Below are 13,195 nucleotides of genomic sequence, written 5' to 3' on the forward strand. Positions count from 1 at the left end.
ACAATGAGATCCGTTGCGATTCTCCTCTTAATAACATTATGCTCCATAAGTTGTATAACTGCCAAAACCTGCTGATATAACAAGTTAATCAGCATCGTCCAATGATCTGAAGTTTACTCCTCAAACTTCATGATCCCAACTGGCTTAAATCAAGTCCAAACGAACTGAGTTCATCATGACTCCAACTAGTTGCGATCAAACTCAAAACAAATGAGTCCGTCATGACTCCAACTGGCTGTGATCAAGTCAAAAATAAATGAGTCCGTCACGACTCCAACTGACTGCGATCAAGCCCAAAACTGATTTGTAACTATGGACGGTTCAGATCGAAAGTACCAATGGTGAATCTCAACATTCCCACCGTACCAATGAGTTCATAATGATTCAAATAGTTTGTCACCACTATTTGATTATCGCAATGAAACTCCAACTGGCGTAGATCTAGCCTAAAATGATCTGCAACTCGTGGACTGTTCAGATCGAATGTATCGATGGCGAATCTCAACATTCCCACCGTATGGATGAGTCCGGAATGATCCAAATAGTTTGTCACCACTATTTGATCATCGCATTGAACTCCAACTGGCGTAGATCTAATCCAAAATGATCTGCAACTTGTGGATAGTTCAAATCGAGAGTACTGATAGCGAATTTCAACATTCCCACCGTACGGATGAGTCCAGAATTATCAAAATAGTTGGAAAGCACTATTTGATCGTTGAAATCGGATTTTGAATGGCTTAGATCTAGCCCAACAAAGATCTGAAAAAACGGACGGTCCAGATCATCTAGCACGTGAGATGCACGCGCGGCAGCAGTGTGAGTGGGCGCGTGTGGTACACGAGCGGGTTCCTCCTAGGGCACGTGGGGGCACGTGCCGCGTGGGTTTCACGCGTCTTCCTCCTTTGGGGCGCGTGGGAGAGTGAGATCCAGTCGTCTTCAACCTCGGGTACGCGTGGGGGTGCGTGAGTTGCAGTAGATGCACGCGCCCATCTTCTCAAGGCGCGTGTGGGCTCCTCCAACCTCTGTTTTCGATTCCGTTTGCTGCAACGGATTCGTCTCGACCCGAGGAACACTCTGGAGTTGTCAAAAATTGATTTCGACCAACTTGAATTTTCGGATAGCTCGAACTATAGCTCTGATACCAATTGTTGCGCACTCCGGCCTGTCCGAAAATCACATAAGATGATATTTAAGTAATTCAGCAAATTACCTGCGTCCACTCGAACTCTTTTATAGAATTTGTATGAGATTTACAAAAACTTTACAAATTTCTATCTCTCTCACGTACCCTTTTTCTCTGTAATTTCCCCCACTCCACTGCCACTGCCGCATCTTTCACAATTGAGCTCTTTCCTATTTATAGGAGAGAGCAGCATACAACTTACGATTTCGGTGCAACTGCTTCTAACTTTGCTGGAGGTTGGGTGGCCTAATAGAGTTAAGAAAGAAACGGTACCTAATATGCCAAATTTGAGAACGGTGCATGTGCAGCAGCTATATATCACTTGCATTCACATTTGGATTGACTCAACAAAAAGGATATTGGTTATTCATTCTGCATCTTGAGCCTGTCATACAGGAGAAATTAAGCCTATGCTTGTTTATTTTTTGCAAGACATTTTTGGCAGTTATTTAAGGCCATAGATTATTTGCCTTTTGTACGTTCTCTCTCTTTCTAAAGGTGACTCTAACCCGTGTTCAATGGGTATTGATCCGGTAAAAGCCCCCCCATTTTTTTTTTATTTCTTATCCAAGAACCCAACGTGCATGAAGAATTCCCATATCTGCAGCAACGATAAAGCTGGGAATTAGTCAACTACAAAATTGTGGGAGTTAGTCAACTAGAGATTTTTAATGTAGGATTGGCGCAGTCAAGGGTGGCTACAATGCTCAGAATCATTGAATATTGCAAGCGACAACTGACATCTCGTGGGAAAGAAGGTGAAAATGACTTGGGGAGTAATATATTACTGTGTCATTGACGTTTGAGGATGGAACGTGGATAATATTTAATATTCCAAGTAATATTTATTTGAATTCAAGGCCGAAACATGGGTGGTCGTTCCTTAAGTTGCATTTAACTTCTCCATTTTTGGGTTTCTGCTCTGCTTCACATGATCTCTCACATCCCAAGCCGTGATTGCAGAGGTTCTTTATGTGGAATTTGACTTTGCATGATGTCGACCCAAAATACCGTTTCGTATTATGCTAAAATCTTTGAAAATCTCTACTCTCCTTAATACGACTTTAGGCACAGCTTCGGAGATAGAAATGCTTCTACTATATCCTACGATTATCAAATACTTGATCTGCTATATGTAAATCTTTTTTCTCTCCTCGTATATTTGTTTAGTTCTGAGTTGTTGTTCGAAGATCTTTCATGTGGAGAGCTTTGTGGCAATAAGATGGATTCGACAAAGCTACAAGTGTTTACATCGGAGGACTTGAAAGCTTTCACCAATAATTTCAACGAGAAAAACCTGGTTGGTGTTATCCAGTTTGGAAAATTATATTCAGGAAAGATTAAAGGAGGCATGAATAGAGAAGAAGCCCGAGATGTGACGGTAAAGACATGGGATAAGAAATCCGAATCCACGCCCCTCGCATATGATGAGTGCCTGATGGTCAAAGTAAGTTCTTGGCTTGCTTGGTTCTCTCTCTGACTTCCTCTTCTTGACTTTGCAGGTTGTTCTTATTTTGTGTTCGGTTTGTGTCGCAGGAAGAAGTAGAGTTTTTAACAAATCCAACAATGAATTGCCATCCCAGCTTGGCAAAACTGATTGGCTATTGCTGTGATGAAATAAAGGGTGTTGTTTATGATTTCATTCCACGAGATACTCTGCATAACCTAATGGTCAAAGGTACACTCAATTGAACCTGCGTATTTTTGCTCCTCCAAGTGAGAATTCTTAAAATGAAGTTAATTTTAATCCTTTTTATTTGAACAAAAAGGAGAAATTTGGTAACTTTTTTTGGGGGGGACACTTCATCAACACATATCTAAGAAATTCAGAGTATTGTCTGCAAAACCAGTTTGTGCAATGTGAATCCATCATGAGAAGATGGACTTGCACTTGGTGATGTACATCTACATCAAGTTTAACATAAGATGAGGTTACGATAACTTCGCTTGTATCAATGTATGCCAAGTTTTACCCTCGGTATTGCATAGATTGATATCGTTTGAAATCCTGTTCAAGTTTCCTCTGCACCATATAATATATGTTTGGGGATTTAGAATCTCATATTCTGCTGTAGCTATTATGTTGAGACACTAGTTTCTAATTGCTTGATACACAACTCATATACAGCTGATCTCAACTGGCATCAGAGGATGAATGTTATTCTTGAACTTGCACGCCTCCTTAAATTTCTTCATGGGCAGGACAAACCGTATCGGGTCTTTAGTATCAATGCATTTCATATAATGCTCGATTGGGTTCGACTTCTTCCTTAAAACATGTACTTTTAGAACCCCCTTTTTTCTGGGTTTCTGAGGCATTGCAGTTTGCATTGATGGTAGAAGTTTCATATTTTGTGGATTTTCAGGATCTCAATCCAAAATTAATTGATTTTGGATTAGTTGGAAAATGGGTCATTGGTGAAGTGAGTGCCAAAAGGAAGCAAACAACAATACCAACTCGCTGTATTGATCCATATTTTGCTCTACGAGGTACGTCTTTTTCCTATTTTCTTTTTAATTTTCTTATTCACTACCAGCATCTGTCATATTTCTCGTACTTCAACGTAACTGCCGAGTTTCATTCGTGGACTAAACTCTCTTTATACAATATCTTAATAACCTCTGCATTAGGAATTTCTGCAGATCAAAGTTGTGGTCAAGTGGCAAATACTTACCCAAAAACAGAAGTGTCAAATTACCTCTCTCTCTTGCATAGATCTCAAACATAATTTGACTCAATTTCGTTTGATATCTTGTTAATCTAGATCAGCTTTATGATGGTGTCGATTAATTTCTTGACACTTTCATTCAATTAGTAGTTATCATGGTACCCCAAAACTCAAAAGTTAAAGGCAAATGTGCATGGCAGGAGGTGAATGGGGAACAAGCTGTGAAGTGTATTCATTTGGTGTTATTCTCCTGGGACTAATAGCCAAAAGAATTTCTGAATGGGATAAACAGGAACAACCCGACCAGGTACTCGAAAACCTGCTTCATGTTTGGGCTAAGATGGAATATAAACCCCACAGTTCTCTTGTCCACAAATCCCTGCAAGAAGACTGGGGCTATCATGCTGCAGATGGTATTGCAATTACAGAGTTGGGGATGCATTGCATTGAGTTCTTTCCAATGAACCGTCCTACTATGAAAGATGTTGTCGAGCGACTTGAAAATTTACTTATGTTTCAACGTCTTGGTGATTCAAGACCTCACAAAAGGGACAAGAAATTTTAAGATGATGCAATGTGCATGTGGAATTGATCAGGTTTTAGGGACTTACACTCAGCTTTATATTATTATATTTCTTCGAAATTTGGTATTTTTTGTCTATAAAAGGCGTACACTCAGGTTTTCTTCACGATTATCTTCAAGCTAATGCATTATAAATCGTTTGTTCACCTGTTTTGGCGCTGTACAAGGAATCTGATAAGGGCAGTGCCGCAGTAATGGTTCTGTAAAGCAAATGGAAGGGATTATATAGACAATAGAACTGATGACAAATTTCACTCAAAATACTTAAAAGAATAGAGAAAAGGAAAAGAGCAATACTGCTTAGAACTCGAAGGAGTCAAACACTCAGAACCAAACATTTCAAAGCCAAAGGTGAGAGAAAATTAGAAAGAGAAGAAATTAAAAAAACAAACAGACCATAAACAATTGAAAATAGAACAAAAACAAATAAAAATGAAACAAGAAGCAATTAAAAAAAAATGATACACGTATAACCTTTTTCACAATCATTTTTAGGTACATTATTTTAAATTAAGAGTATTTTTATAAAATAACATTATTTATAAAAAATATCCTCAATTTAAAACATGATTGTAACAAAGATTGTACCTATGTAATTGCTAAAACGTTATAGATTAACAATTAATTAAAAATATTCTTAAAAAAATAAATTTAAAAACTCGAAAATAAAAACAAAGGGAGCACTTCACATTGAAAAAATGTTAAAAAAAGATCCAACTTCAAACTAAATGCTTACGTAAAATTTATCCACCTCATCGTGTAGTCCAACCCATAACGTACAGGCCCAATGTAAAACTGAGCCCAAGACCGTCTCAAAGATTCGGCTCTGTAACGTTGCGGACAGACGAGAACGTCCATCACGAGCTGATTGATTTCCTCGATTAATTGGCGGAGAGGCTTTTCTGGAAGAGGTAAAATCCCATTCCCTAATTTCATCTTCCCCATCGGTTGTGTTCCTATTTATCTTCTTTCATAATTCATTTCTGTTTCATTATCCCCTGTTTGGTTGGTCAGAAAATAGTCAGAAAAGAGAAGGAAAACTAGGAAAAGAGTCGTATTTTCTTAACTGTCTCTGCTTCGTGGTTATTGTTTGGTACTGGGTCTTAAAGAGTAACTGAAGTATGGATTTAAAGTTGGTCCTTTCATGTATTTAGCTTGATTATAGTTTTGTTTCTTTAGTTAATTAGAAAAAAAGGAAACATCCAACGGTTTGAGGATCTGGTTAACTACTCTTATCAAGAGAAAGGCGTGATAATAAGGTGTGATTTGGATATTAAGAAGAGATGAGATGGTTTTAGATGAAAGTTGAATAAAATATTATTAGAATATTATTTTTTATTATTATTATTGTTTTGAGATTTGAGAAAATTGAATTGTTTATTATATTTTGTATAGAAATTTGAAAAAGTTGTAATGATGAAATGGGATGAGATTAAACACTTTCATTGTCCAAATGGAGCCTAAATCACTGGTATGATATTTAATTCATAATTCATGTGTGTAGCCTCTTTGGAGAAGTTATATAAATTTGGGACGGCATAAAGGAGATCATTTTTACACATACTGATAAAGTATGAAAGCACTCGTGCAGGAACATTAGCACGCTGTCTTGGTTAAGTGCTTGTACTGATAAAATGACAGATTTAGGCAAGACTATTGAATTTGAGTTATCCTCTATAATTTTTTCTTTTACGTCAAGAGGCACATCTTATATATTTTAAGCACACATACTTATTGTTTTAAATTGCTTTATGGCAAGTTGTCCTCAAGCTTTAATTCTTCACGAGTAAGTATCTTTCATGTTTTAACTTAACAATTATACGGGCTATGCCTTTTTCATTCAGATCAATAATATTTATCTCTTACTTATTAAAAAAAAAAAAAGTTAACAAGATCCAGATTTCTATTGTTGGTTTTTACTTCATAGAGGCATGGTCTTGAGATGCGTAATGCGTTGATAGAACATATAGAGTTAACTTCTTTCCAACAGACCTTTTCCAAATTGATCTCTTGTGGAAGAAGTTTTGATTTTGCCGATAACTATAGAATTATTCTGACAACTGTCATATGAGTTTTCAATAATTTATAGATTTTTATTTTTTGTAGGCTTTTTAGTATCCTGTTCTTATTATTAAAAAGAGTTTCTCAACATATGCAGTTTTATTACTAATAGCAGTGGGAAGACAAATATATATTCTCTAATAGGAACTCATATTTTGTGTTTTTAATGCTGGAGTTTTTGTGTGTGGAGCTCTAGCTCCAATTGTTCTTCTTCCACCCACAAGACTATAGGGTGCGCTCGTGAGTTGACTATCCACTTTATGCATGCATAGCTTATCAATTATAGAAATCTGCAAGGATCTGTAAAGGAGATCTCCTTGTAAAGTAGATAATTCTATGTACTGCTTTTGCCCGCCTTGAATGAATTGATTTCTTGTCAATATTTTTTTATTTTACATTCGTCTGTTTACCTCTCCTATTTCTTCTAATGAATTCTGCTATTTCTCATTTTTCCATTGTTTTTCAACTCAATATGTTTCAGGGAATGGAAAGCATAGTTGTGGCTAAATCTGCAAAAGTTGGACCATAAACTGAGGAATTGAAGCATTAGCCAGACCAAAATCCACAATGTCAACTCTTACTTTTCCCCACATCCTTCCTGGAAGCTTTAAATTTTTTAAATCCTCAAATGTGCTCCATCTCAACTTCCCTCAAATTCAAATTAGACACCCCTCTGTTTGCTGCACAAAATCGACTCCATGGGAACCTTCTTTACCAGTCACATATGCTCCCACTGAGACTGCTGCTGACAACTTGTTGACGAAAACCACCAACATATTTGATACCCTTAGTTCTGAGAACACAGCTGAAGTTGCAGTAACCAGCGCCAAAGAGCTCACCAACACAAGTAATCAGCCATCGGTGCAGCTTCAGTTCCTCAAATGGCCGATGTGGCTTCTGGGCCCTTCTCTCCTACTTGCAACAGGCATGATTCCGACCTTGTGGCTCCCAATATCTTCCATCTTCCTTGGGCCTAACATAGCCAGCTTGCTTTCATTGATCGGACTTGATTGCATTTTCAATCTTGGCGCAACCCTTTTTCTCCTCATGGCTGATTCCTGTGCCCGTCCAAAGCAGCCAACACAGGCGAGCAAGAGTAAAGCTCCTTTTACATACCAATTTTGGAACATGGTTGCTACTGTAACAGGATTTATTATTCCTTTGATGATGCTATATGGATCCCAAAAGGGTTTCATTCAACCGCAACTATCTTTCATCACATCTGCTGTTCTATTGGGTCCCTACTTTCTGCTTCTGTTCGTACAAATTTTGACTGAGATGCTCACATGGCATTGGCAGTCACCCGTTTGGCTGGTGACCCCTGTTGTGTATGAGGCTTACCGTGTGTTGCAGCTGATGAGGGGGTTGAAGCTTGGGGCTGAACTCAGTGCGCCAGCATGGATTATGCATGTGATCCGGGGGTTGGTATGCTGGTGGGTGCTGATTCTAGGTGTGCAGCTCATGAGGGTGGCTTGGTTTGCTGGTTTTACTTCTCGAGCTCGTCAACAACTGACTTCTTCTGCCGCTGATAGTTAGGAAGGCCTAAAGATCAGTAGAATTGGGTTCCTATACAGATATTTGGGTATACAAGTGAATACATTGTAAATTCAAGTTTGGGTGGCTCAGTTACCATGTACTTCACTTCATTAATATTCATGTTTGCAGACATCTAGCCATATACACACAATAATTATATAATTATTAGAATTAAATTGTATTTTGTCTGATAATCAGTCCAATGTGTGGGCCGATCCCAGGATGAGTTGAGGGTAAAGTTTCCTTACAAATGGAATTCCTCAGAATAAAGTGTACTTGCAAATGCAAGGTATGTCAAAAGCAGGATGCTGTTCATCTAAACAAAAGAAGGGGATAGAGTACAACGGCCCATTTAAATCAAATTGGATGTGATGGTTTTAGATTAAATATGAATAAAATATTGTTAAAATATTATTTTTTAACAATATTATTGTTTTGGAATTTAAAAAAGTTAAATTGAAATTTTAAAAAATTAAATTATTTATTATACTTTGTATAAGAATTTAAAAAAATTGTAATGATAAGATAAAATTAAATGATTTTTTAATCTAAACATGACCTAAATGAGAAGCTAGGTTGTCAAACTTTCAACTCTCTAGCTAAATTTAAGAAAAATCTAGTTATAAGTATAATTACACATTAATATATGTATTAATTTAATGTGATTAGTTAAAAAGTAGATTTTATTTAAAATAGTGTTAATTTAAATTTTAAATATAAAAAAATCAATATTAATACGTAGATTAATACGAGACTTTATTTGTAACTACTAAAACTCTTAAATTTATTAAGAACTTGGACCATATACCACCTTTTTTGTCCTTTTTATTTTATTTTTTATTTTTGTTTCCCCCATTTCTCTCAGGTTTAAACGAAGTCACTTTCGTCCAAAGACCCAACAGTTCTTTATTCGTAGTTCGACATCTTTAAGGTTCCCAATATTTACGGTCCAGTGAAATCCATGTAAAACTAGTTGGCATCTTCCACTGTTTGCCACATCAACTCCTCGAGTTTGAACACAATCTCTCACAATTGCGGTGTCTTTGGAAGCATCGATCGAGTCTCTTTCAGCTGTCATTGTTATGACTTAAATGGGAAAAGCAACACATCAATGGGCACCAGTGGGATTTAATTGATGGAATGTGAGGTGAAATTTATTATATTATTTTGTGTGATAGAGAATGACGGAAATTAAAACAAAAAGAAGGTAATATTATTATTTTTGCTTAATTAATCGATCAAGAAAATTGTTAAAAATTAAAAAATATTATATACATTTTCTCAACAAAAACGTTGCATATTATAAGACAGTTATAAATTATAATCTAAAAAATTAAAATAATAATTTTTCTCATAAAAAATGAAAGTTACAGTAATGAGTATGTACAATAATTTTAAAAAAATTAAATAAATACGAGACTTATATTAAAAAAATTAATTTTTTAATAATAAATTATAATATTTTTCAATCAAAATGACTGTATAATAGTTTTGCATTTTACGATTATACGTATCATTGCTATTTGCTTATAATTTCCCTATTTAGGAGTTTTGATAACAACTTAATTTGTTACTTACTTTGACATCATTTATTAGTCAATAATTTATACCCAACTTTTGTCGTGAATCATTAACTTTACACTTTGAACAATATTTATTCTTAGATTGAAATTTTATTTTTAATTTTTATAAATTTGCAATTAAGCTATACACGAGTCAGTGAGTGATTCGATTCATTTTAAATCATTACCTGTTGATGCAAATGCATGCTGATTTTTTGTTTAATAAAAATGGAGGAAAAAAAATAAAAATAAGACAAAAAGACGGAAGTATCCATCATTTGAACTGGATGAACCGCACAAACGGGCTACCGGAGGCAACAACAACTTGATAGCGAAGACAGACAGAAACAACTCTGTCACACGTTGTTTGCCGAGCTCTCTCTTTTTCGAATTCGAAAACTCCTCTCTCTCTCTCTCTCTCTCTCTCTCTCTGTGTTAACGGAGAACCGCTTTACTCTCTCGGGCGGACTCTTTTCGATCGCATCAGGATGAGTACCGGCGAGCTTCTCAGCATCGAGCCTCAAGAGCTCCAATTCCCTTGTAAGCTTTCCCAAAAACAAATGTTTTAAAATTGATTTTTTTTTTCCTTCACAAATTTTCAAAAAAAAAATCTGCTTTCGGATCCGAGTTTTTGTTCAGTTTTTCTCTTTCATAATCTTTTTTCTTTGTTTATGCAATTAAAAAAAGTTGAGTTGAGGAAGCAGATCTCGAGCTCTCTGCAGTTGTCCAATAAGACCGATAGTTATGTGGCATTCAAGGTAGAATTGGATCATTCACCTTCAATTTTCAATTTTTATTTGAATTTTTTGGGGATTTTTGTGCTCTGGGAGTTTGTAATTTTGATTTGTGTGAAATGGACTCGTGCTGGCTGTAGGTGAAGACGACAAATCCAAAGAAGTACTGTGTGAGACCCAATACTGGAATTGTGATGCCGAGGTCTACCTGCGATGTTATAGGTGTCTCTCTCTCCTCAATCTTGTGCTTAATTAGTGAGATCAGTTGCTTTATATATGTACTCTCTATGTAAATGACCAATGGTGTATGGGTGCTCTTTTCTCTTCGAATCATATTCGTTTTAGTTACAATGCAAGCACAGAAGGAGGCCCCGCCGGACATGCAATGCAAGGACAAGTTCCTGCTACAAAGCGTGGTCACAGGTGCCGGAGCTACCGTGAAGGATATAAGCCCAGAAATGGTACTAATAAGAACAGATATACAGTCGCTTATGTGGTTTTATGTGGGTTACCTTTTATCTTATTGATTTGGAAAAAATATATATAGATTAAGGAAATGGGTGTATGTTTCTTATCCTTTTAGTTCAATAAGGAGTCAGGGCATAAAGTCGAGGAGTCCAAATTGAGGGTTGTTTATGTTGCACCACCTCGACCCCCATCGCCTGTTCGAGAAGGATCAGAGGAAGGTTCTTCACCAAGGGCTTCGGTATCCGATAATGGGAATCTGAATGCTTCTGAATTTACACCTGTGAGTGTTTGATTTTTTTTTTTTTCCCCTTTTGTTTGTTTATTTTACACGTCCGAATATTTGAAAACTAGTCCTAGTTTGATAGGGCCGTGTTTTACATATGCGATTGTTCTTTTAGGCTTCAAGAGCTCATGTGGAGCGACATGAGCCCCAAGATAACTCGTCTGAGGTAATTTGTATTGTCTATTTAATGTTGAAAGATATAATATTTTTACGTATTTTTGTTCGGTTTTTATTAGTTGGGATATTTATCATTTCTTTTCATAGATTGTAAAAGACGGATGGAGTAACTTCTAATTAGTTGAAGTCTGTGTTACTCATGCTTCCAGGCAAGGACTCTTATTTCGAAGCTGACTGAGGAGAAAAATTCTGCTGTTCAGCAAAATAACAAGCTCCTGCAAGAACTGGTAAGGGATCATGTATCTCAAATTATTTGAACTTTTTATTGCTGAATAGCTTCTGAAGCGCTCTTATATTCTAGAGATTTTGTGAGGGCAAGATTAATGTTAAAAATCTCACTTGGAAGAATCTTAGAAATAAGAATGCCCATACAATATACTTGTAAGCATTTGTTTTATAGTTTTCTCGGTCCACTGTTTACTGAAAATTAACATATTAGAATAATGTACAAATTGACTTGAAGATACTCTGTTCTGATGTAATGGGAGAGATTATTGGGTGCTTCTGAAACTATCTGAGTTTGAATTGTTTTAGTTGTAGCTAACCGAGTTATTATTCTTTTCTGCTCATTTATTGATGTCAATCTAGAAAAGGTAGTTATAATTTAAAGCTACCGCCATTCTAAAACTTTCTGATGTACTGGATGCAAATCACATGTAAGAAAGAAGTTTATGAGTGCAAACATTCACGAAGTTCTGAAATATCTTTCAATTTGAGTTGGAGAATACTGCTGAATGCTGATTCAAGTCTTGCCGGGTGTATGGCAGTGTTTGATTTTTCTTGCAACTATTTATGCCATTCCCTTATTGCCACTGGTCAGGTCTCTGAGACTTTGATTTTTTTCTTGGGTGCTGCATTAAATTCATGATCTTTATCCATGTCTTCCAATCCACTCAAAACAAACAAAGAGAAAAGAAAACCTGAAAGAAAAATAATTTTTGCAATTCTCTTTGTATCCAACTTTAAGAGAAGGAAAAAGAATATGAAAATAAATCTTCTTTTCCAACAGCTTGTTGGAAGTTTAAAATTCATCTCCTCCGAGTTCACTGGCTCTCCATCTCTCTGTGGTATGTCTGAAGTACAAATTGTGATTACTTCTGATTACTTCCAATTTGAAGTGAGGTTAAAATGTATTAAATAGTTAATCTTGTCATGTGTTATTGATGGAAAGATTGTTTCTGACATTTGCTGCATCAAAGAATAAGCTTCTTTATATATGTACAGGAGCTCTTGAGGCGTGAAGCCAATAAAAGCCGCGGTGGTATCTCGCTTATATACGTGCTTCTTATTGCCTTGGTTGGCATCATCTTGGGGTATCTTCTTAAGAAAACATAAGCAGTTGAGTTTATCCTCAATTCCACCAAGTCACCCACTTTGGTGGAAACGAAATGCAGAGAAACAGCAGAAAACAGGTGTGACTGACAAGTCTTGTATGTTGTATTACCAACCTATTTTTAGGTTAGGGACGGTTTGAGATGTGCGAAGGAGGGAACTCTTTTTCTTCGTATTAGCAGGTATTGAGGGTAGAGACATGGTTTTATGGTTACAGGTTTTGTAATTGCCTCAGCAGAACTCCAAATTATTCTTTGTGTGACCCACTTCTCTCATGATCACAGCTTTTCGTGATGACATCGTCAAACATTTTGAATTTGTTTTGAATCGCAGATGGTAATTATTGGAGCATGGAAATGGTGATTGTATTTTCCTTTTGGGTGAAAACAAATAATAACGTGACAAAGGTCTCGAAACAGAACCTTTTCTGCTGTTATTTAATACACACGGGAAGGTGCCTTTTCCTCTATTTGGCTATCATTAATCCATTTAGCCGGACTTCCGTAGCATTTCTGAATCATATTTTCTTTGTGTGATACTTTTTTCAAACACATGCCAGATTCCGTCGGGGGCCCCCCGAATCCTTGATTCTGATAAAGCGTGG

General features: G+C 36.4%; 3 protein-coding genes across 5 annotated transcripts; all 3 read left to right on the plus strand.

Moving 5' to 3' along the window:
* Positions 1-1,454: 1,454 nt before the first annotated feature.
* On the plus strand, positions 1,455-4,505 carry LOC122292792 (probable serine/threonine-protein kinase PBL16). Its single transcript, XM_043101301.1, has 5 exons — positions 1,455-2,633; positions 2,723-2,864; positions 3,315-3,442; positions 3,553-3,676; positions 4,056-4,505. The coding sequence occupies exons 1-5, from the start codon at positions 2,409-2,411 to the stop codon at positions 4,418-4,420; spliced, it is 984 nt and encodes a 327-aa protein (XP_042957235.1). The 5' UTR covers positions 1,455-2,408; the 3' UTR covers positions 4,421-4,505.
* A 690-nt stretch (positions 4,506-5,195) lies between these two features.
* Positions 5,196-8,229, plus strand: LOC122292804. 2 transcript variants are annotated; one of them, XM_043101322.1, is made up of 2 exons: positions 5,196-5,349; positions 6,981-8,229. In XM_043101322.1, exon 2 carries the CDS (start codon positions 7,067-7,069, stop codon positions 8,033-8,035), a length of 969 nt encoding a protein of 322 aa, XP_042957256.1. In that variant the 5' UTR covers positions 5,196-5,349; positions 6,981-7,066; the 3' UTR covers positions 8,036-8,229. The 2 variants fall into 2 exon arrangements, with proteins under 2 accessions (XP_042957256.1, XP_042957257.1); XM_043101323.1 differs by lacking the exon at positions 5,196-5,349 and adding an exon at positions 5,574-5,697.
* A 1,713-nt stretch (positions 8,230-9,942) lies between these two features.
* Positions 9,943-12,948, plus strand: LOC122292042 (vesicle-associated protein 1-2). 2 transcript variants are annotated; one of them, XM_043100218.1, is made up of 8 exons: positions 9,943-10,137; positions 10,285-10,355; positions 10,472-10,553; positions 10,677-10,792; positions 10,924-11,079; positions 11,198-11,248; positions 11,409-11,486; positions 12,484-12,948. In XM_043100218.1, exons 1-8 carry the CDS (start codon positions 10,086-10,088, stop codon positions 12,592-12,594), a joined length of 717 nt encoding a protein of 238 aa, XP_042956152.1. In that variant the 5' UTR covers positions 9,943-10,085; the 3' UTR covers positions 12,595-12,948. The 2 variants fall into 2 exon arrangements, with proteins under 2 accessions (XP_042956152.1, XP_042956151.1); XM_043100217.1 differs by having other exon boundaries at positions 9,945-10,137; positions 10,915-11,079.
* Positions 12,949-13,195: the final 247 nt, after the last annotated feature.

Source organism: Carya illinoinensis, chromosome 13 (assembly GCF_018687715.1).
Source record: "Carya illinoinensis cultivar Pawnee chromosome 13, C.illinoinensisPawnee_v1, whole genome shotgun sequence".
NCBI classification, from domain to species: Eukaryota; Viridiplantae; Streptophyta; class Magnoliopsida; order Fagales; family Juglandaceae; genus Carya; species Carya illinoinensis.

What these genes read in the sequence shown, in the direction of transcription:
- LOC122292792 (XM_043101301.1), top strand. Translation starts at nt 2,409, where the DNA reads ATGGATTCGACAAAGCTACAAGTGTTTACATCGGAGGACTTGAAAGCT. An exon ending in TTCATATAATGCTCGATTGG is followed by an intron (nt 3,443 to 3,552) that starts GTTCGACTTCTT and finishes GTGGATTTTCAG; the next exon opens with GATCTCAATCCAAAATTAAT. An exon ending in TCCATATTTTGCTCTACGAG is followed by an intron (nt 3,677 to 4,055) that starts GTACGTCTTTTT and finishes TGTGCATGGCAG; the next exon opens with GAGGTGAATGGGGAACAAGC.
- LOC122292804 (XM_043101322.1), top strand. Translation starts at nt 7,067, where the DNA reads ATGTCAACTCTTACTTTTCCCCACATCCTTCCTGGAAGCTTTAAATTT.
- LOC122292042 (XM_043100217.1), top strand. Translation starts at nt 10,086, where the DNA reads ATGAGTACCGGCGAGCTTCTCAGCATCGAGCCTCAAGAGCTCCAATTC. An exon ending in ATAGTTATGTGGCATTCAAG is followed by an intron (nt 10,356 to 10,471) that starts GTAGAATTGGAT and finishes TGCTGGCTGTAG; the next exon opens with GTGAAGACGACAAATCCAAA. An exon ending in GTCTACCTGCGATGTTATAG is followed by an intron (nt 10,554 to 10,676) that starts GTGTCTCTCTCT and finishes TATTCGTTTTAG; the next exon opens with TTACAATGCAAGCACAGAAG.